At 41.0% G+C, this 24,184-nt stretch overlaps 2 protein-coding genes across 2 annotated transcripts in view; both read right to left on the bottom strand.

The window, feature by feature from the left end:
- The window catches only part of Rgs3 (regulator of G protein signaling 3), a 97,480-nt gene extending 96,601 nt beyond the window's left edge, over positions 1-879 (bottom strand). Inside the window, exon 1 of the mRNA XM_010639408.3 lies at positions 588-879. The gene's annotated coding sequence lies outside the window, so the exon portion shown is untranslated. The remainder of the gene's footprint in view (positions 1-587) is intronic.
- Positions 880-16,038: 15,159 nt separating this feature from the next.
- CUNH9orf43 (chromosome unknown C9orf43 homolog) overlaps positions 16,039-24,184 on the bottom strand; it is a 19,799-nt gene continuing 11,653 nt past the window's right edge. The window contains 10 exon segments of the mRNA XM_010639403.3: positions 16,039-16,851; positions 16,854-16,972; positions 17,175-17,241; positions 17,809-17,891; positions 19,425-19,512; positions 19,716-19,771; positions 20,030-20,090; positions 20,573-20,723; positions 21,362-21,534; positions 22,627-22,693. Of these exon segments, the coding sequence (XP_010637705.2) occupies positions 16,735-16,851; positions 16,854-16,972; positions 17,175-17,241; positions 17,809-17,891; positions 19,425-19,512; positions 19,716-19,771; positions 20,030-20,090; positions 20,573-20,723; positions 21,362-21,534; positions 22,627-22,693 (982 nt within the window). The 3' untranslated portion in view covers positions 16,039-16,734.

The raw sequence follows: 24,184 nt of genomic DNA, 5'->3' as shown, positions 1-24,184 counted from the left end.
TTTTGGTTTTTTGAGACAGGGTCTCATTATGTAGTTGAGACTGACCTGGAACTCACTATGTAGTCCAGGCTGGTCTCGAACTCATAGTGATCCTCCTGCCTCAGCCTCCTGAGTGCTGGGATTACAGAAGTGAGCCACCATGCCCGGCTAACGTGCTATTTTTTAAGGGTCACTGAATCATGGGAGAAACCCAAGGAGCATCCTATAATCCCAAAACAATGAGGAACAGAGTCTGTCACCCCCAAGGTCAGGACCAATATCAACAGGATGCTGGCCCTAAGGAGGAAAGAGTGTGGACCTAGGATATCTGAAGGTGCTTTCACTGGCTTTGCTTCTCCACACAGGCCAGACTGGGCCGGGTGTCACTGGGAAGTGTGCTCAGCAAGTTGTGATGACTCCAATCAAGTGGGCCAGCTTTAGCAGGGATCCGAAGAAAATAGCAAAAAACAAAGATATTAAGGGCTATTTCTTTAGAATATCAATTAGCCTCCTGGGATGGGCTAAACTTTAGGTACTATTGTCGGTTTAAACATACAAAGCAATCCTGGCTTCCTATGGCCGAGGGAAAATGGCAGTTAGCAGCCTACCGTTACCAGCTCCTCCTCTCTCAGAACACTGGGAGGTGGAAGCAAAGGGCACCAGCAGGCTATGCCCCTTCAGTCAGTTCCTTCCTACATGGCCTCGTCCTTCCTCCTGGTTCAAGACTGTCACAGCCTCAGCTTGCGTTGAGAGAAGGGATCAGGAGACAGAGGACAAGGAGAGAGGGGACCCAGATTCTAAGCCCAGCCCCCTTCTCTTCCTGACTTTTGACTTTTGGCAAATTATTTAACCTCTCTAACAGGGCTACCAGGTGCACTGCAAAAGTAGACCAGTTCCAGGAGCATGGTTTCTATTGTAATCGACATGGATGTGTAGATTCATTGAGAGAATTTTCTAACACATGGTAGCCAAGCATTGAAGGGATGCCTTTTTTTAAATTCATTCAAAGAAATTACAAGGCTATCATTGGCCTTGGATTCAATTCTGAGCCTAATCTTTAAAATGGAGACAACATACATACAGAGTTGGCCAGAGATCCGACCAAAATAGTGGGTGGAAAGCTAATATGGTAGGAAGGCTGTTTCCCAAAGCTCTGTTTGTGATTACCCAGCTGTGTGTTATTGACATGGCAAAGGTGAATCAAGTTCTAATCTACATTATTTATCTTTAAAAACAGAAGCAAAAAGGGCCAGGGAGTTCGCTCAGTGGTTTCACTGCCTGCTTTGCAAACACAAGGTCCCAAGTTCAATCCCCAGTACCAAAAAATAAAGAAGAGAAGCAAAGGTCAATGTTCAAATAGCAAATAGCTTCTCACTCAAAACATGTCCCGATCAATAAGGTAACTTTGTACTCCTCAAAAGTGTTAAAAGAATATTCCAGTTTCTGGGAGCTGCTTCACTGAGTAAACCAATTAAGTACATTAAGTTGGCTATAAAATATTTAAGTCTTCTCTGCCTGAGTCTTCAGATAAAAGAAGGAAGTGGATAAGCCCCACCGCAATCCTCACCCCACCACTAACCCCTAGAAATTGGGTTTGTGCCTGTGGACAATCTGAGATAGGGTAAGGAGGAATGGAAAGTTGTAAAATTTTAAAAGTCAGCCCACAGAAGTCACCCTGCAATGTAATGTGCATTCGAGAAATCACTGTTTTCAGGAAAACAGCCCACATAGCACCTCTTTGATTCCTGTCACCATAAAGATTCTGCTATACATAGTTCAGATCAGTGACACAAATAATGTCAGAGAATATTGATTTGGCTTGGAAAAGAGAAATGAATAGGGCTGGGGATTTAGCTCAGTGGTTCCATCGCCTGCCTGGCAAGCACAAAGTCCTGAGTTTGATACCCAGTACAAAAAAAAAAAAAAAGAGGAATGAATAGGCAGCAGCTTTGGCTGTCTAATTTGGTCTGTTTTGAGATAATGCTTAGTCTGTCCTCCCTGTACAAACTATACTTAGGTTACCCAAATAATTGATTAGGGACTGCTTCTCCAGCAAAACTGATGAAAATCATTTAAAACCAAAAAAATGTGAGCCAGTTGCAGTGGTGCATGCCTGTAATCCTACCACTCAGAAAGCTGAGGCAGGAGGATTGCCTGGAATCGGAGGCTAACCTGGGCTACATAGTGAGTTCGAGACCAGCCTGAACTACAAAGTGACACTCTGTCAAAAAAAAAAAAAAAAAAAAAAAAAAAAAAAAAAAAAAAAAAGAAGAAGAAGAGAGAGAGAAAAGAAACACAACAAAAGTGCTTAAGGTCCCTGAGAGGGACTAGAGTACAGCTCAGTGGTGAGCAACTGCCTACCACGTACAAGGTCCTGGATTCCATCCCTAGCGCCACAAAAAATTAAAATAAATAAAGTACCTGGGAATGGTCATAAGAACAAACAACAAATGAAAAAACGCAAAAACTTAGGAAGAACTCAGAGACTACAGTATGTGAACCAAAGCCCAGGCCCTCTCTATGCCCCCATCACAGTGAGACTGAAACCATACTCCAGCCTGGTGAACACAAGGTCCAAGTAGGAGGGACAGGGTGTCAGCCTTGCTCAGCCTTCCCTGACTACCTGTGCCAAGGCTAATTCCCAGGTGAGCAGAGCCAATATAAATAGGGTTTCCTTTCCTCTCCCCAGCTCCCATTGTGGAAGGAGGCTCTAAGTTGGGCATGGCACCCCTGAGAATACTGGGGTGCTGGCTACGGGACAGGGTTCCACACGAAGAGAGGCAAGCCAAGGAGACCAGTGACTCCTTCCCTAACCCCATCTAGCAGGAACTCAGCTCCTAGTACGGTTGTCACTCGGAGAGAAGCACATCCAGAGCCTTGGCTCAGTGACTTCCCCAAGCACAGGTCAGAGAAGAAACAAATCTGGGAAACTCAAATATGTGAAAGTGAAAATCTGAGCAACATAAATAGTCAACAGGTGAAAAAAACAATCAAAACAAAAATGAGAATAATCTTTGAGATGAATTAAAATGAAGACCAAGCATATCAAAATTTATAGGATACAGCTAAAATAGCACAAAGAAACATAGCTGTAAATATAAATGCCTAAATTAAAAAAGAAGGAAGACCTCAAATCAACAGCCTATCTTCTATCTGAAGATATGGGGGGAGGTAGCTAAAGCAAATAGAATGAAGGATATTATAAAGGAAAGAGTAAAAACTAATGAAATAGAAACATTTTAAAAACAATTAAAACAAAGATAATTGTTTAAAAAGTTTAACAAAATTAACAAACTTTTATCTAGTCAGATAAGAAAAAAATAAAAAAACTCCCATTTCTAGAACCAGAAATAAAGGGGAAGGCATTATCCACCTCACAGAAACAAAAAGGATTAGAAGAAATACTACAGATTGGGGCCGGGGATTTAGCTCAGTGGCTCCACCGCCTGCCTTGCAAGCACAAGGACACCAGTTCGATCCCCGGTAAAAACAACAAAAAAAGAAATACTACAAATAATTATATGCTAATAAAGGACAGATTAGATAAAATGGACAAATTTCTAGAAACACATAAACTACAAAAACTGATTCAAGAAAACAGATAATCTGAATAGACATAACAATAAAAAGAATTAGTAATCAAAAAACTACTCACGAAGAAAAGCCCAGCTCTAGATTGCTTCACTTATATATTCCACCAACATTTAAAGAATGGTCATAAAAGCAAACTCTCTTAGCAGGGCGTGATGGCACATGCCTGTAATCCCAGCCCTCGGGAGGCTGCGGCAAGAGGATCACTGTGAGATCGAGACCAGCCTGGGCTACATAGTGAGCTCCAGGTCAGTCTCAACTACATAGTGAGACCCTGTCTCAAAAAACCAAAACAAAAAGCAAACTCTTTGCAAGCACTTCCAAAAACATAGACAAGAACAGAGCCAGGAGTGGTGGTGCATGCCTATAATCCCAGCACTTGGGAGGTTGAGGGAAGAGGATCGCTATGAATTCGAGACCAGCCTGGTGTTTTCCAGGTCAGTCTCAATTACATAGTGAGACCCCCGTCTCAAAGAAAAACAAAAAACAAAAAAAACTTCCCAACTCATTGTATGAGTCCCTGATACCAAAACCAAAGATGTCACAAGAAAATTATATACCAATATCTCATAATGTGAATATAAAAAATTCTAGCAAGCTGAATCCAACAACATGTAAAAAGCTGAATCCAACATGTTTAAGTAAAATGTATCCCAGGATCCCAGGAACATAGTTTGGCTTAACATCCAAAAAGCAATTACTATTATATAAATAAAATAAAGAAATAATAACTACACCACATGATCACTACAATATGACACTACAATAGACACAGAAAGAGCACTTACAAAATTTAATGTCCTTTCAAGAGAGAAAGAAAGAAAGAGATAGAGACAGAGAGAGAGAGGGAGAAAGGAAGAAAGGAAATGACAGAGTGGTGAGCAACCACAATGGAGTTTCTTTGAGATTTGGAACCTGAAACAGAAAAATAACAACTTGGGGAAGTTAAAAACAGAAGTTGATCCCCAGGAACCAGGAAGGATTTGACAGGAAAAACTAAAACCTACAGATAAATTGAAGAGACAGAATGCAATGCAGAGGAAGAGACAGTGTGCTCTTTCTCCCCAGCTCCAGGTTCATGGCTTGCAGGAAAGAGAGAAAAGAAAAAAAAAAAAAAAACCCCACATAGTGAAAGCTGCAGGCTCCACAGAGCCTCAGGGAGAAATGCAGCAGTGGAACAGACCAGTTGCTGCCATGGACAGCACAAGATTCTGCTCCCACATCAGTCCTCCAACAGGCAACAGCTGGTGAGCAACTCCAGCAAGCGCCCACCATATCCCTAGAGAGGGTGCTTGGTCAGACACCATTCCAGCAAAGGGTTATTTGAACGTGGGACTCACAGCAACCATGGGACAGCTTCTCTTCAGGGCTCCCAGTGTTACATCTCCACAGTGACTGGGCGAGAGACAGCCATGGGAGACAGCCACAGTCAGGGAACAGGCTGCAAAGAGACCCCCAGAGGGGTTTTAGCTAAAGGACACAGGCCCACCCCCCCCCACCCCCGCACAGCCAGAGGCCCAGCCTAACTTGAGTTGCCATGGATTTGAAAGCTGCAGTGTTGGTGCCCTCACCCTACTCCTACTGGCTACGGGTACCTGCATCCAACACGGACCTGGCATCTGACTACCCTCTTTATCTATCAATGTGAGCAGAGACATGTCTCAACTCAGACCCTGCTCCAAAACTGTAGATCCCAGGAAAACAATGTGTTCAAAATCAGAGAAAATTATTTTTGTGTAAATGAGTTTTGTTTTTCTTATTTGCTTTCCTCTCTTGCTTTTTCTTCTCTTCTTGTTTGTTTTTCCTTCTCTTCTTGTTTGTTTCAGTTTGTTATTCATTTTCTTTTGTCCTTTTTCCTTGATTCTTATCTATTTTTCTTTCTTTCTTCTCTTCTAATTTTTCTCCCCCTTTTTCTTATCTTTACTCCCTGTACAATTTCTTTTCCTTCCTCTTTTTCTTTTGTCTTCTATTTATCATCAGTTTTTTCTGTTACCTTTACCTAATTCTATAAACATCCTTCTACTCATGGGATTTTTGTTTGTTTTTGTTTTTTGAGACAGAATGTCACTATGTAGTTCAGGATGACCTTGAACTCACTATGTCGCCCAGACTGGCCTCAAACTCTTCTGAGATAATAGGTGTACACCACCACACACACCTCCCAGTAGGATCCTTCGTACCACTTCATTCTCCTCCTTCTCATATCATAATTGAAGGTTTCAAATTTTTCTTCTTGCATCCCACCATTCCCCACCCCCTATATCACTAATAGTATAACCATAAAGCTTTATTAATCTTCAGATGGTTAACTCTATAAAAACCACTGTTGAACTGTTTTCTACCATTATTAGCTGTAAATCAACACCTGGGTCATCTTAATGTTTATACCATAATTGTGGATTTCTTCTCTAAACTTAAGGGTGATACATAATCGTTTCTTGTGGTATGTTAATATCCAACTTGTGTTGGATGATACTACTATAACTGATTTGCCTGATACTACCAGGGTCATATAAGCCAACACCTTTGTGACATTAACAACACTTGAGTACATTCCCAGAGAACTTGGTGTTCAGCCAATTACGCTGCATTCTCCACTTCCAAATTAACAGAGGTGGTCAGATCTTTGAGTGGAGGCAAAGTATTGTAATTAGCCATGCCCAAAGTACATCACTGAAAAGTGACTAACTTAAAAGCAACTCTAGCAACAAAGTCATAACACTATAAGCAACCACAAACTTCAGCACAAAACAAAACAAACAAACAAAAAGCAAAATAAACATAAGACACTGGGCTAGGGATTTAGCTCAGTGGCACCATGCCTTTCTCAAAAGCGCAAGGTCCTGAGTTCACTCCCCAGGTACAAAAAAGGAAAAATAAGGCACAGCAATAAAATGCCTCCCAAAACACCAAACCCTCAGAACCAAATCCAGGAAGCATGCAGTGGGAGAATAACATAAGCCACACACCAAAACTACTTGAGAGGATAACAGAAAATGTTAGAAAACAGATCAAAGTGGTATTCAGCAGGATCACAGACAATGGGACTAGTAACCAAAATTGACCCAGAGGCATTCAGAAGACACTAATAAAAAGCTAGCTGAGCTGAACAAAATGATACAAAACATCAATGACCAGTTTAGCAAAGACTTAAAGTCCACAAAAAAGGTTTCAATGGATATCCACAAGATTAAAAGTTATGTTGAAAGTATGAGCTGCAGAAGTGACAGTGTGAGGACAGAATTTCAGAACTAGAAAACAATGATGGCTTAAAAGACCAACAATTCAAAAATATCTTTAAAATAATAAGAGAACATGAAAAATGGATATAATGGCTGGTAAAGGATGCAAAGATTAACCTAAAAGTAGTTGGTATAAGTGAAGCCAGGTGTGGTGGTGTACACCTGTAGTCCCAGCACATTGGTGGCCGTCACTTCAAGGCCAGCCTGGACTACATAGTGAGCTCAAGGCTGGCCTGAACTACGTAGCAAGACCCTGACTCTAAAACAACAATAACAACAAATTCATCGGAATAAGTGGAAAGCAGAAGACATCACAAATGGCATTTAAAAAAACTGTTAGAAAAAATGGCAGAAAACTCCCCAAATATAGAGAAGGAACTAAACATACAGATAAGTGAGGCATACAGAAGCCCAAAGAATAGTAACCAATGCAGAAACTCTCCACATGGTCACATTATACTCAAAGTACTAGCCTATCGCAGGGCCAAAATCTTTAAAGCTGCTTGAGAAAGGCAACAAATCACATATAAATGTAAACACATATAAATGTAAACACATTTGAATTATAACAGATTTTTCAACACAAACCTTAAAGGCCAGGAGAGCTTGAAGTGTTATAAGCCCTAAAAGATAACAACTTCCAGTCTTGACTTATGCAAAACTTTCCTTCAAAATTGATGGAGAAATTAGGTATTTCCATGACAAGGAACACCTCAAGAAATTCATGACCATCAAACTAGTATTTAAATATTTTCAGGGGCCGGGGATTTAGCTCAGCGGTTCGGTGGCCTGACTTGCAAGCGCAAGGATCGGAGTTCTATCCCTGGTATCAAATAAATAAATAAATAAATAAATATTTTCAAAGATATTCCAGAAAGATATAATGAAGCCAACAATGCCAATAAGTCAAAAAGAATGAATACATTTGTGGGATGGGCAGCAAAGCAAGAGGAAAAAAGTAAGGAAATCAGCAGCAGGAAAATAATTCAAAGACAGGAATAAGTTAATTATTACCTTTCAGTAATAACGCTCAATGTGAATGGTCTCCATTCCTCAATCAAAAAACAAAACAAATTGGTAGAATGTATCAAGAAACAAAACCCAACAATGTGCAGTATACAAGAAACACAGTTAATTTTTAAAATTCACAGATTAGAGCCAGGCGTGGTGGCGCACACCTGTAATCCCAGCATTTGGGAGGCCGAGGCAGGAGGATCATGAGTTTGAGACCAGCCTGGGCTACATAGTGAGTTCCAGGTCAGTCTCAACTACATAGTGAGACCCTTTCTCAAAAATAAATAAATAAATAACGAGTAAAATTCACAGATTAAAAGTTAAAGGATGGAAAATGATATTCTAAGCAACAAGAACCCAGAAAAAAAAGCAAGAGCAGCTATCCTAATTTCAGACAAAGTAGTTTTCAAGCCATAATTGATCAGAAGAGATAAAGAAAATCATTACATATTGGTTAAGGAAATAATTCAATGTGAAGAGATAACAATTATAAACATAACATGCACCAAATACAGGTATGCCCAATTGCACAAAACACTTATGAAAATGACAAATCAGATAAACACCAAGACAATTGTAATGGGGGACTTTAATACCCCACTGTCAGGGCCGGGGAATTAGCTCAGCGGTTCGGTGGCCTGCCTTGCAAGTGCAAGGACCCGAGTTCAATCCCCGGTACCCCCCCAAAAAACACCCCACTGTCACAAATAAACTGATCAACTGGACAAAAATCAACAAATATCAGAGTTGAACCAAACTTTCAAATAAATGGTCTTAAAATCTACCTACAGAGTGTTTCATCTGACAACAGAATACACATTCTTTTCAGCAGTACATGGGGCTTTCTCCAAAATAAACCACATACTAGCCCATAAAGCATGCTTAAGTAAATACAAAAGGATCAAAATTATCCCATGTATATTATCAGATTCTAGTTCAACGAAACTAGAAATCATTGGCAAAAGAAACTATAAAAGCTATGCAAACATCTGGAAATTAAACAATACCCTCTTGAATAATCAATGAGTCACAGATGAAATTAAAAAAATGAATTAGACAGTATCTACCATCAAAAATAATGCCAGTACAATGTACCAGAAACTGTGGGGCATAATGAATGCCAACATCAGAAAAACAGAGCAAGCTCAAGTAAATAACCTATGATGCACCTCAATGTCCTAGAAAAATAAGAACAATCCAAACCCAAAGGTAGTATGAAAAAGGAAATTATAAAGATCACAGATGAAATTAATGAAATTGAGAGTAAAAAAATTACAATGAATCAATAAATTGAAGAGTTGGTTCTTTGAAAGAATAAACAAACCCTTAGCCTATCTTACCAGCATAAGGAAGGAAAAGACCCAAAATCATGTAATTAGAAATTAAAAAGGTGAAATCACAACAGATTTCACCAAAATCCAGAAGATCATTGCTAACTACTTTGAGAACCCATACTCTAATAAAATGGAAAATTCAAAAGAAATGGATAGATTCCTAGATATATACAAACTACCAAAGCTGAACCAAGAAGATATAAAAATCCTAAATAATCCAATATCAATCAGTCAATGGAATTAAAGAAGGAATTTTTTAATAAGCTACCAAGTAAGAAAAGCCCAGGTCTGACAGATTCACTACTGAATTCTACAAGAACTTTAGAGATCAAATGTCAGTACTCTTCAAACTGTTTCATGAAATCGAAGGGGAAGCAGTCATTCATGGAAGAAAACATTATCCTGATTCCAAAACCAGAAAAGGACCCAACCCCCCCAAAAAAATCTACAGGCCAATTTATAGGCAAATAGAATGCAGAAAATCATCAAAAAGATCCTATATCATGACCAAGTAGAATTCATTCCAAGGTTGAAGGGATGGATCTATATAAGCAAATCAACACATGTAATACTCCACACAAAGAGCATTAAGCAGCACCTCTGCCCACTGAGGTCAGTGCTGTGCCCCTGGAGCTTGCTGCACAGGCCATGCCCCCACAGAGCTGCCCCCGGAGCTTGTCAGGCAGGCCTTGTGGTATCTGAATCCACACTGCAGAGGCACCAAGGGGCTATAAAGGCCATGGTTATGAGCTCCATAAGATAGAGCAGAAATGAACAGAGAGAGGGCCTCTCTGAGGCTCCTCAATGAAAATTGAAGCCTACTAAGAACGTGAAGAAAATCTCTGCAATAAAGGCACACTGGACCACTGTGGTTGGTAAATTGGTGGTTTTAGCACCTCCTATAGAAACCTGGGCTCACTTTGGGAGAAGGACAGCTGGATCCTGTGGTAGAACCTTGCAGAGTTCAATCCTGCAAGAGGTCAGGGACATCAACTTGGGACTTGCAACCAGAAATCAGCCTGAAACTAAGTGAACTATAGCTGGATTGCTGAGACTAATCAATTTAGATCTACTAGGTTGTCTACTAGGACAACAGAGACATACCCTGAGGGAGACCCCCCCTTTTTCTCTCTCTCTCCCTTCTTGTTCTGCATTTCTCGCCCTCTTTATTACTGTTCCTGTCCTATTTCAGATTATTTTTCTCTCAACTGTCACTATTCTTTTTTTTAAAAAACAGGGTCTCACTATGTAGTTGAGACTGATCTGGAACTCACTATGTAGCCCAGGCTGGTCTCAAACTCACAGCAATCCTCCTACCTCAGCCTCCTGAGTGCTGGGATTACAGGCGGGCACCACCACACCCAGCTTAACTGTCACTATTCTTTTTCTCCCCCCCTCTCTCTCTCTCTCTCTCTCTCTCTCTCTCTCTCTCTCATTGAGTTTATTGGTACATTTTAGGTATACAGTACAGTTACATTCATCATTGGGATCTTGCACCTTTACAGGACAGGTCTTGGTTCTCATTTTTCCCCTTGACTGTCACTATTCATATAGGAAGGTGAATACAGTTTCTAGCTTCCCTATGGCTGTTAATTTGTTCTATTCTTGTCTATGTTCCTTCACTCTGTCTTTTCCTCTTGTCTTCAACAGTCTCCCAAAATTTGGGTGATCTTCCTGTGTCCTTTATCCTTACTTCTAACCTTTCCTCTCCTTCCATCTCTCTATCCCTCCCTTCCCAACCCCTTCTAAATTCTTATCATGAATGGTAAATTTTCTATTTTGAAGAGTTTATGTACTACAAACTTATTTTGGGCTGGTCCTTGACTTTGATCTACCTCAAAGTGACAATGTAATTGCTAACACACATTTTCATTTTCTAAGCTGTGCTTTTTATTGTCGATGATTATTGTAGCAACTGGGCTAAGGTATTGTGATTGATCTAATCAGTTGTCCTCCTTGGTATACTGAAAATGAGATTGCCTGAGTCATTAGAGACTCAAAACCTAAAAAGACCAGCTATACCTGGAAGATACCTCTGAGAAGCAATCATTCTATAAAGGCTCTAATATTGAAGTATCAGCCCAGGAATTAAACCAAAAAATAGCACCACCAACAAAATTAGAAATGAGAAGACATTAAGCAAGGCACAAACCCAGACTTCCAGCTAACCAAAGACAATTCTAGGCAAAACGAGGTGGAAAAATCTTATAATCAACTACCTGAACTGATAGCACAGGAAGAAACAAAACAGATGAATGAGGCTCTAGAAAAATTCAAAACAGGACTAATTTCCCAGATAACTACAGAGATGGTGAGCAGAATGGAAGACATGATTAGAGACTCTAGAACAGAAACAGATTAAAAAAAAAAAAAAAAAAGATGAGCTCAGGACCATGATGGAAGCCTTCTGAATGCCCAGCATAGGAAAGAAATGGAAACTATGAATGCCCAATATAGGAAAGAAATAGAATCCATGAAACAGATTCAGATATCCAGATTATAAACTCCATTGAAAGTATTCACAGCAGATTGAGCAAATGCGAAGATAGAACATTACATATAGATGACATATAGATAAGTGAGGCATATAGAACTCTAACTAGCCATGATTTAAAAAAATCTATACCTAGATATATAATAGTCAAGATCCCAGAAACCCAACAGAAGAACAAAAGCCTACAAGCAGTTAGAGAAAATAAACAAATCACATACAAAGGAAAGCCCATTAGAATCACAGTGGACTTTTCAACACAAACCCTCAAGTCAAGGAGAGCCTTGAGTGAAGTATTTCAAGTCCTAAAAGAAAATAACCTTCAACCTAGATTGTTGTATCCTGCAAAATTATCTTTCAAAATCAACAGAGAAATTAGATACTTCCACAACAAAGAACACCTGAGACAATTTCATGAATACCAAACCAGCATTCCACACAATTCTAAACAATATCCTAGAAAAAGACAATGAGGGTCACAACTCCACAAGGATCAACAGAGTGAAACCAACAGGCAAGGCAAGAAATTAAAAACTAAAATTAAAATTCCATTAGACTCAGATAAACCCCTTCTAGATATCTCCCCAAAAGAGTTAAAGACATACTACGATAATACACACCCCTATTTATAGCAGCACAAATCATAACAGCTATAGAAGCAGCCCAAATGTCTATCAACAGATGAATGGATAAAGAAAATGTGGCATTTATACAAGGAGTACTACTACTCTGCCATAAAGGATAAACCTGAGTCATTTGCAGGAAAATGGGTACACCTTGAGATCGCAGTGTCAAGTGAAGTAAATCAGACACACAAGCCTAAATATTGCATGGTTTCTCTTATATGAGAAACCCAATATATGAATAAAGTGCAAAATGGAAGACAGATAATAGGAAAAAAGAGAGAGAAAATTTATTGTAATCCAGCATGGCCAATGTATCTAAAAGTGTACACTGATTTAGTGTAAGTGTTTTATGTATTTTATTTGTTTTTTGGTATGTTAGTCTGGCTATTCATCTGTTTATGATAATTAACTTGATAAAGATTTAAAAGTAGGGCCAGGTGTAAGACTTAAAGTCTCACTTTTAATCTGTGAAGCGTGAACAGCCAAAAGGCCTCCAAGATGCTGAGCCCTAAAGCCCGGCGAGGCTCCAGGAGCTTGTCAGACAGTGAGAATCGCCCAGGAAGGAACACACCAGGCTGGTTGGCAAACAGACCTTTATTAGTCTGGCCAGATGGCACTCCTGGAGCCAAGTAGCTCAGAGAGGCAACTGCTCAGAGTCAGAGGCTATTTTATATAGGGCTATGGGGGGAGTTAACACTCGAAACTTACAGGAAGGGGACAAAGGCAAGTGGTCAGTTGATCCGAGCTGGTGGTCATCAATCATGTACTCAACCATTACGTACTAATGGTCAGCAGATCGATTATCCATTGTTTTATAGATTGTGGTGTTCAGAACATTCAGTTACAGGCAAACAAGGAGTGGAGTGATTTACTTTGGGTCTCTGTGTTTGTTACAATTCTTCTGTAGTTTCCCAGCTACTCCCAAGCAGTTACCTAGTAATTCACAATTAATCATTACTTAATTACTTATCCTATAAAGCGGGGGGGACAACAGTCTCTGGGTCTTTTGCTGGTCAACATGGGGTCACTCTAGTTCAGTAAGGCTCTTACACCAGGGATTTAGCTCAGTGGTTCCACCACCTGCCTTGTAAGTGCAAGGACCTGAGTTTGATCCCCAGTACAAAAAGAAAAAAGATTTCAAAATATATATATCAGATACCGGCCATAACAATTGTTAAAAATAACTTTAAATAAACAGGGGTGGAGCTGGGTGTGGTGGCACATACCTGTAATCCCAGCACTTAGGAGGCTGAGTCAGGAGGATCTTGTGAGTTCAAGACCAGCCTGGGGCTACATAGTGAATTCCAGGTCAGTCTCTACTACATAGTGAGACCCTGTCTCAAAAAAAAAAAACCCCAAAAAATAATAATAAATATAAAATAAAATATACGGGGGTGGAGGGGAAGGAGAAATCAAAGGAATTGATATGTGTTATATATGTGTACCAATTCCCCACAATGAATGTAATCATTATGTACTGCAAACTTGTACTGATCAGAAAATTTTGATTAAAAAAAATACACAAAAACTCAACAAAATTAGAAAATTCAATCTAGTAAATGAAATACATAAATTTTATATGAAATATATATGACTTACATCATAAGTGATTGAAGATTAATATTTTCCCTCAAAAATCAAGAATATGTCAAGGAGGTTCATGCCTGTAATCCCAGTATTCTTGAAAGATGAAGCAAAAATATCATAAATTCAAGTCCAGCTTCAGCAATTTAATAACTTAGCAAGAACTTATCTTAAAAATTTTTTAAAGATGGTGGATGTAGCTCATTGTAAAGGCAGTAGATTCAGTTCCAGTAGCACCACCACCAAAAAAAAAAAAGAGTAAGACAAGAATGTCCACAGTCCACTGCTACTTCTATTTGACATTGTACTACAGGGTCCACCAGTTGAACAAGAAAAAGAAATTAAAAGCATCTAGACTAGAAAGGAAGAAATAAAAATATCTCTATTTGCAGATGATATATATCAAAAAAAATTAAAGAAACCCACTAAAATACTTAGAACTAATAAGCAAGTTTAGCAAAGGTTCAGGATACAAGATAAATATACACAAATCAGGCAAGGATCACCATTAACCACTAAGATCAGAGAAGAGATACCCATAAATGATGGGCCTCGTGACTACACAACATCTACACAACATCGGCTATAAAATTTCCTTGCCAATTGTAGTAGTTTGTGTCTAGATGTCCCCCCAAAGTCATAGGCGGGGCTTTTACAGAGGTGGCTAAATCTATAGTGTGTGGTGCTGGGATTAAGGGTGTGTGATTACTAAATGAGCCAGTACATTGATTGGTTTGGCACTGCTCTAACCCCAGTGGCTTGGATAAAACATGAGACAAAAAGAGGCTCGTCTTCTCCACTGCTTGCTGCTTTTGCTGTCTTCTGCCTGCAGTGAACTATTTCTCCTCTGTGATTACCCCTCTGCCATGTGCCGCTCTGCCTTGGAGCCAGCCAGATAGGGACTGAAACCTCTACAAACTGTGAGCCAAACAAACCTTTCCCTTTAACTTTGGATATCAGGCATTTTGTCTCAGCAATGAGAGAAATGTAACTAAGATACCAATAAAACCTGAATCAGCTCAAGCTTCCAGGTCTAAGAAACAGTTTGTGAAAAAATAAAGAGAATCAAGAAACCTGTTGACACCACGGGGATGCAACTAGGAAAATAGAGAGTATGGGAAAATACAAACAATTCATTCAACAAATAAAATCTAAGAGAAAGAACAGAGTAAAAGGTAGGTGGGTTTGGTAGTGCACTCCTGTAATCCCAGCACTCTGGAGGCTGAGGCAGGAGACTTGTCATGAGTTCAAGGACAGCCTGGGCTACATAGTGAGATCAAGGCCAGCCTGAACAATACAGCAAGACCGTCTCAAATACCTGCCCCCCAAAAAAAGTGAAAGGGAAAGCTATAAATTCAAAGATACATTTGAACATATCAACCAAAAGCAAGTCATAGACCTTCTTTGTATTCTAATTTCAATGTCTCAAAGGTTAAAGAAAAAAAAAAGGTAAGAGGGAAATTTGAATCTACTTAGATACTAGATAATATAAAGCTATTCTTATATAAAATGATTTTCTGGTTATTTTTGATACTTTGAATACAAGAAAGAGTCTTGCACAGGCCATGGAAGCAGTATGAGGCCACTTAAGCAGAAAGTTCTATGATTAGTGGTACCAGGTCCAAAATCCAAAAAAGGAGGGAATGCAGACTCCACGGAGGCATATGTGCCCTTGGCCCTGCAGTCTGCTCTCCCTGTGAACAGCAGCATGTTGCAGAATGGGACCGGTGCAGCTCTTTTACAGTATATGTTTACAGCCACAGCCTTTCTTTACCATATCACAGGTACTATGGACGTGAGAGTTTCATTGTATCAGTCTCTTTATATTCATGCAACTTTGAGATTTTACTATACTAAAAGTGGCATTTGTTTGTTTTGGTGCAAGGATTAAGCCCAGGGCCTTTCAAACTAGAATACATCCCCAGCACTTTTTTTTTTTTGAGACAGTGTCTATGTAGTTGAGACTGACCTGGAACTCACTATGTAGCCCAGGTTGGTCTCGAACTCACAGTGATCCTCCTGCCTCAGCCTCCTGAGTGCTGGGATTATAGGCATGTGCCACCACACTCAACTCCCAGCCCTTTTTTATTTTTCCATTTTAAAACAGGGTCTCATTAAGTCACCAAGTTGCCCAGGCTGGGCTCAAATTTATGATCCTCCTGTCTCAGCCTCCCAGAGTGCTGGGATTATAGGCATGTGCCACCACACCTGGTTTAAAAGTTTAAGACTAAAACACTGCGGGAAAAACAGTCTTCCAAAAACTAAATTGGAGGGCTTCTAAATTCTTCTGGAATTATGAATCTATGAGCATCAATGAAACTTCCCCAAAAACTCAATTTCTTAGAACTAGAGTGCCAAGCACTTCCAGATCAATGAGTCCAGTACCATACACACAAGGACACAATGAATATTATTTAATAATTATGCAGATTCCATCTCCTAAAGAAAGGAAATAACAGAAAAATCTAGAAATACCATGGAGACTACCATAGGCCAAATTTAGCTTCGTACAACTGAAAACCTTTCAGAGCTTCGGAGAAGAGATAAAACAGATGCTAAGAAACATTTCTTCCCACCTCCCAAAAACACAAAGTATCTTTTGATTGAGAAGTGGTTGTGTTTAATCATTAAAATTATTTTGACCCTAATGGAAGAGAAGTCACTTAAACTGAGAAAGAGTGGAGCTTTTTCTCCCTCACTTATTTTAGAGGTTAGTAAAAAACAGAATAAAAAAAGCTGAACCTCTAAATTTAGGTCCTAATGGAGACTTGGGAGGGGCAGAAGTAACCTATGTTTTCTGCCTTATGTCAAAGGTCATTGTCCCTGGGATGCCAAGCATACTGCTCTGGTGAAGGCTGCCCCAGGTGACACCTTCAGTCTGTGTCCGAAGAATTCTCACTCTCTGCCCTACTGGACTGGTTCTCCTCCTCCTCAATATCAGTGGCCTGAAGAATCCTCAGTAGTTTGAGCTCAGGCTTCCAGCTTATTTTAGTCACTCTTTCTGAAAGGTCTCCAAGGATCTTCTCTTGGTCGGCAATTGAGGCTTCCAGTACTGTCTCCACTGAGGCACTACATCCTTGCAAGGGAGGTCCGTCTTAGACATTTTAGAATCTAAAAGAAAACCCAACCATTAATTTCATCTGTAGGCTTCTCCCAAATAACTGTGACAAGTACAGAAAAGTAAAGAGTACAGAAAAGGAAAGGTTGGGCTATCTTCAGGACCTCTGTGAAGGACGAGGACTGTGTCCACCAAGAGGAAGCCAGCCTGGTTAACACAGGTTCAGTACTAAGGGTCCTCACCCTAATAACTTACTTTTCATATCAGGGGAGAAATCCAGGGACTTGTCAAAGTGGCCCTTTCTTGATCTCTCTATGGAAACCTAAGTATAAGAAAAAATGAATCAAGACCTTAGAAAATTAAAAGCATTTTTTCCTAAAAAATGCTTCTTGGAGAAATCAACATCTCTTTTATCACACATTTTCTTCCCTCCAGACTGTCCAGATGAAGCCAGAACTAATTTTTACCCACTCTCAGCGGTCAACTAAGGGCAGATCACATTTACAGATGGCTGCCAAAAACCCCTCCCCTTCCTGGATGTGCACGCAGTTGCTCCCACCAAGAGATATGGTCTCTCTCCACCTCTGAGAACTGGAGCTACAGCTGGGGCTTGTTTGATCAGTAAAAGGTGACACTGTTTTAGCCTCTTGGGTTGACTGTCAAAAGGCTCCAATAAACCACATGGAGTGGCCTTATGGAAGGGAACCTAGGCAATGAGGCCAACAGCCCTGCCCAGCTGCAAAATGACCTCAAGCAAGGCCAGGACGACTGTCTCACTGACCCACAGACTCACTAGCAATAATGAATCACTATGACTTGAGCTTTGGGGTGGTTTGTCACACGGTAAGAGATAGTGCAACTAGGCCTTGGCAGAAGCCCTGCCACTCACCTGTTTCAGGGTGACTCCTTCTGTATTCATCTGCTGCTGGTGCTGCTGGGTGCCACTTTCCTGACCAGAAAGAGTGCTGTGACCTAGAGACCACAAAGTCAGGTCAGACCTCTTCTTTTTGGCATTTCATATCTCAGTAGTAGGAGGCCTTTGTTTTCTTAACGGACACATAAGAAGTGTACCTATTTATGAGATACCATTCAATCTTTCAGTATGTGTATACATTGTAAAGGCCTTCTGAGTTGTGTGATCTTGGTCACCTGGGGCTGTAACTACATACACTGTAAAATTAGATATGAAAATAAGGTGTGTACTATGAGATCCAGGATTCCCTCACATAAGAAGTAACTGCATAAAACCACAGAAAGAGAAATAACTCTACTCTTCAGATTATGAATACTCTTACCAGAGTGTGACTCACTTTCTTCTGCCATTCCTAACATGGTTCTAAAAATACGAAAATAAAACTGTTCTAATTTTCTGTTTCTTTTGCATCAGCTGTTTCTCTAACAAGTCCCTAGATACATTTGCCCTTTCCTTTTTGAATCTCCCCTTCTCTAAATAAACATCTTCCAAGCTGTCACCAGAGGTATTATGCTAAAAGATAATAACTCTGTTGGCTGCCTACCAGCTAAGGTTCTTACCTCAGCTGCATTCTGGGAGCACTGGAGAGCTTTAAAACACAATATAAGACTAGACATGGTGATGCGCACCTGTCATCCCAACACTCAGGAGGATCACCATGAGTACAAGGCCAGCTGATTACAGAGTGAGTTTAAGGCCAGCATGAAATACATAGCAAGACCCTGTCTTAAAAGGTTAAAAAAAATACAGTGGGAATTGGTTCCAAACACAAGAAATTCTGACCTAATAGGTCGGGGGTACAACCTAGCTTGTTAAGAGTTTGAAAAACTTCTCAGTCTGTCAGTGTGCAGCCAAGATGGAATGAGACTGATTTGGAGACTCAAGCCCAGTGGCCTTCACAGTGTCCATAAGCCCCTATCCACTTCTTTGGCCCAGTCTACCACTCTCCTTTAAATAGCAGAAGCCACACTGAAATGCTCAATGTCTTCCAAGCAGCCATGCTCCTCCAAGATGCCTTTGTACAGGATACTGCCATCTCTGGGAATTCTCCATACCGGAAAAAATTCCCACATATTTAAGATCCAATTTAAAAATCACCTTTTCTGTAAAGCCTTTCTCACTTAGTGAGGACAGGCAACTGCTCTAAGGATATGGATCCAAGGTGACCCCAGTGATGCACACAAAACAGCTCCTACTGGAGGCATCAGGAAAAGGAAGAAGAATGGAGGTCAGGGGAGTGGTAGTGATGAACCTGGATGGAGTGCTAACCGTGCATAAGTCATCTCCTATGCTGGGCCTCAGCCCCGATTCTGCTGCCTGCTGTGTGAAGGACAGAATCCCCGGGGATACAGCTCAGAGCAAAAGCCCTGGGCTCAATGCAATAAAAATACTAATTCATTCATTCATTCATTCATTCAGAGTGCCTGACAAAGCCAAGACTCAAAATGGAAAAGGTATATTTCACTTTTCTTGCTGCCACCTATACCCTGGGATTCTATTATTCAACCAAGCACATACAGTATTGTCCTTACCACAGAGAGGGTTATAAGCAACAGCAACTGAATGTTCATATGGAGTGTTCTGGATCCTCAGATCATTCTTGGCTTTCTCTTTAGTCTCCTGAAATCCAGAAGAGGAGGAACTGAGTTGGGACTTTTGGAAGTGAACAACATTTTTGCAAAAGGAGAGGAAAAGAAGGAACTTAACTTCTATAACCAAACAGAGACCAAAGAGAAGCCCACCTCTCAGGCGTTCTTTCCTAGTCAGGCTGCACCCATTTCTCCCAGCCTGGCAAGTCCCAGGGCTCCCTTGCAGCACTCTACCTGTTCCTGAGTAGGGGTTTTCTCCTTACTCCTCTGTGGCTGCTGCTTCCTGTGACCTGGTGACCAGAAGGCCAGGTTGATCCTCTTCCCACTGACAGCCCCCCACCCGCTCTGGGCTTCCTGTTGAGACCTGCCCCACTACAGTGACTCTCCCTCCAAGGTCAGGACCAAGCCAGGTGGCTGCTTCCTGAAATTAGTTTTCTGCATTCTAAAGGTGACCCCAAATGACTGTGGCTACCAACAACAGAATCGGGACCAAGTTAAAGTAAGAGTAACATGGGTGGCTGGAAATCCAGCAGCAGCAGCAAAGCTACCTTCTCTCTTCAGGCTATGATGTAATTTCTTCAGATGTTCGGGATATCGCAACGCTGGTCTCTAGAGAAAAAAAAAAGGGGGGACGAGGGTGGAAAGGAAAGAGGAAGTGGGAAGAGAAAGAAAAAGAAAAGGACGAGGAAGAAGGGGAGAAGGAAGTGGAAGAGGAGAAAGAAGAAGAAAAAGAGATGGACAAGAAGAAAGAGAAGGAGAAGAAGGAGAAAGAGAAAAGAAGCTCTTCTGTGGGGTCTTTCCCCTTCCCCAGATGCACTTATTCAGTCAGCAAGCACACTGGGAAGCCAGTGTTTTGCAGCAGTATGCAGGAAAGAAAAGGTGTGGGAAGCACAGTGCAGAAGAAATGCAGTCACCACTCTGCTCACACTCTTCCCCCACACTGGCTTTCACCTACACATAGCCAAGGCTTCTGTGGGGCGGGGGCCAGAGTTGTGGGATAGAAGAGAAAACCAACTCTTCAAACATTGAGAAGAAAAGGGATTCCTGGGTTTTCATGCAGGCTTTTTCCTCCAAAACACCCTGGCTCTTACCTGCAGGGTGAGGCGGTGTACAGTTAGAAACATCTTAGAAGAAATCGCACTGTCATGTCGGTTCTTTTCCAGGGGAAGACTCTTCTTCATCTTGTCCAATTGTATTTTCATCTCTGCACAAGGGATGTTTTTTTCTCCATGTGGCAAAAGCCTGAAGGGGACAGAGACAGCCAGTCAGCAGCAGCTGTTCCTCAGAAGAAAAAGGGATGAGAGAGACTCCAAACCTGAAGACATTTCCGCTTTGGGTCTGGAATGGCCTCTGCCCAAAGGTACTCATTGCGGGGTACCCTTCAGATGCAGTTATGATAACCACGGCTGCACTTATTAAATGTTTATTCAGTTAGACTTTATACCACTGAATCCTTCCAACACCCTGAGGATAAGTATTATTATCCTCACTTTCCAAATGAAGGATATGAAGTTTAAAGAGGATAAATAATTACCAAAATTCACAAAGCAGTTAAATTTCAATACAAAATTCAAACTTCAAATCACATATACCAATCTGCCTCCCATTTATCTATAAAAGAATAGTGCCTACCTGCTGGCAGGAGTTTAAATGAGAGACCATGTAATGTGCTTAGCCAAGAGCCTGCCAGATGGTAAGTACTGGGTAAATGGCCATGGTAATTACTGTCATCCCTGCCTGTTGATAAGTCTAAGAATTCAGTAAGCAACTAAAGTGACAGTTTGCACCACCCTACTCAGAAAGAGCACATTGCTTGCCCCATCTCAGTTTCCGGGCAAAGCAGGGGCCCGATTTCTCCCCTGAGAATCCATGATACTCACTCCTTCAGCAGATCCTGAGGTAGAGCATTGTCTTGGGTCCTGAGAGGTATTTCTGAACTTAACTGCTCAGACGCATGTACTACTGGGGAGGAGGGAGGCACAACCACCTTTGAGGTTCTCGGCCCTATGTCTGTGAACTGTCTTTCAGGGGGACCCAGAGATGACTTCATTTTCTGAAAGAGAAAAAAATGCAACAAACTCTCCCAAGTAATCTCTTTGAGATCATTTCTTCCCATTAACATTCCAGCCTCCCAACACAATCCTGATTTGTACAACTCCTTGTTTCCAGAGCCAGTCCGTTATTCCCACCTTCCCTCTACATGACTGCCTCCCACAGGATCCCAGCCCTATTGTATTTAGATCTTACAGGAATTAACTGTGGTTTTGTTTGTACTGTTTTCCCAGAGAGGTCATTCATTATTCACTCAATCTATCTATATGCTGAGCACAGAGCTAGGGATGGGGATTTCACAATGAATGAACTGGATCAAGACACTACTCTCGTGGACCTAACACTCAGCTTTGAGATTTATCCAAAATCACATTTACACATAAATGGTTGAATGAGAGTTGGAAGCTCAGGTTTGTTGTAGTTTTTTGTGGTGGTGGTTGTTCCTCTTCTCTCCTCCTTCTCCCTCTTCCTCTTCTTCCTCCTCTTATTCCTCGTGTGTGTGTGTGTGTGTGTGTGTGTGTGTGTGTGTGTGTGTGTGTCCTAGAATATGCTCTAATGCTTAGCTACATTCCCAGCCCTTTTCTTTTTCTTTTGAGACAGGGTCTCACATTGTAGTTCAGGCTGGCCTTGAACTATGTAGCCCATGCTGGCCTCGAACTCACCGTGATTCTCCTTCCTCAGCCTGAGTGCTGGGATTATAGGTATGTGCCACCATACCTGGCTTCCTTTTAATTTTATTTCGAGGCAGAGTCTCACCAAATTGCCCAGGCTGGTCTTGAATTTGTAATCCTCTTTCTACTCACTGAATAGCTGAGATTATAAGCACACACCATGATGCCCACCTGGGGATTAGTTTTTAACTAACCAAAAAGTCCCCTGGATACCAGGAGTTCCTCCTGTCATCTCTTTAAGGTGCTCTTCTCCTCCCTACATGGTACAGATAGATGAAGGAATCTGAAGAGGCTTATAATTATCCCTATGAAAGGGTTTTCATTTAGAGAAAGGAATGGGTTGAGAGTTGGAAGACCTCAAAGGAAAACAAAAATATACCCGACAGAGTAATAATAAAGGTTTGAACAAACACTGAACTTACCTCTGATAATTCCTTTCTCTTCTTTTTCCCATATTGGCTGAGGAAAGGAGATGTCTTCTTAGGTAAGCTTAAAATAAGAATAACCACAACTTATTCCCAGATATCTTAAACAAAAACAGCAAGGATATATGTGAATAATGACCATGAAGACTTCTATCTCTCTACTTAGTATTCAAAGATGGCTGCTTGGGAGCCTAGCAGTAAGTGCCGCCCAGGTACGTGCTGCTAAAAGACCCCTCACCTCCCATGTAAATATGGTTCCCCAATATTCTTAGGGATAATTTAGTAATTTACTTTCACGGTGTGAATATAAATTAGTAATTATACACTTAGGTGTGGTTATGTTTGTCACGTCTGACTCTTCCTTACAACTCTTAGAGGACAGAGACAAATCTCCTTGGTTTTCCCCTGAATCCTCACCACTTAGCACAGAGGAGTACTTTTTGCTCTGTTCTCTTCTCCTCCTTCTCACTTGGGAAGTGGATATGAAAGTTGGAGCTCTGGCAGCCAAGCTAGACCTTAAAAGTACCAGGGAAGTACACTAGAGGGTGGAAGCTAAGAAGACGTCCCAGAAAGGTGGAAAGAGTTTGGGTCTCTGATTATCTCACAGAACCAATGTACTAGTCCTGGCCCAGCCACTCTAGAGCTGCTTTTACATGGAAGGAAATAAAAAGTCATCTGGGTTTTCTTGTTAATACTGTATGTACACATGCGGAAATGCACTCACAGGATCATTTGTTGAAAAAGAAAAAGGAAATCAAGAGGTTACATCAACAAGATGGCCAACCAAAAAGACATTAAATTACTTAACCAGAATCCGAAAGCCTCCATTATCACCAAAGAGAAACCAAACTCTTTCCCATGGTTTTCTACACTAGCAAGCCTTTGGGCCTTCACCAAATGATCTTTGTCATGCCCTGCTTTGTACACAAAGTCCTTTATGCTATTCACTATATACCACTGCCAGAGGCTGTGGCAATCAGAGGTTCATATGCTTTACTGGGAGCTCTATCACTTGTTACTGAGGGTTAATAAGGAAAACCAATGGAGAAAGTATAATTTTTAATCAAGCTTCACAAATAAATTCGTCATGTCTTACATGCTATTTATTGCCATGTGGAATTTGATATAGAGAAGTTCCATAGCATGAATCTCAAAGTGTACTAAGATAGAATTCCAAAATCGGCATCGTGGTGCATGGATGGAGACCTAGCACTCAGGAGGATAAAGCAGGAGGACTCCAAGTATGAGGCCAGCCTACAGTACATGAACAGTTCAAGGCCAGCCTAGACTATATGGCAAGACCAAAAAATCAAAAGGAAAGCATGATGACACATTCCTGTAACCCCAGCACTCAGGAGGCTGAGTTCAAGGCCAGCCAGGGCTATATAGTGAGACCCTGCCTCAGCAAAACAAAGACAAAAAAATAAATAAATGAAAAGAATTCCAGTGTAGTAAGAGGGAGAAACAAGAGACTAGGACTGGGGATTTAGCTCAGTGGTTCTGCCGTCTGCTTTGCAAGGGCAAGGTCCCGGGTTCGATCCCCGGTACCACCAAA

This window comes from Fukomys damarensis, unplaced genomic scaffold, assembly GCF_012274545.1.
Source record: "Fukomys damarensis isolate Sample0158 unplaced genomic scaffold, DMR_v1.0_HiC HiC_scaffold_36, whole genome shotgun sequence".
NCBI classification, from domain to species: Eukaryota; Metazoa; Chordata; class Mammalia; order Rodentia; family Bathyergidae; genus Fukomys; species Fukomys damarensis.
The sequence above is the reverse complement of the archived record's forward strand: the minus strand, read 5'-3'. Positions and strand labels throughout refer to the sequence as shown.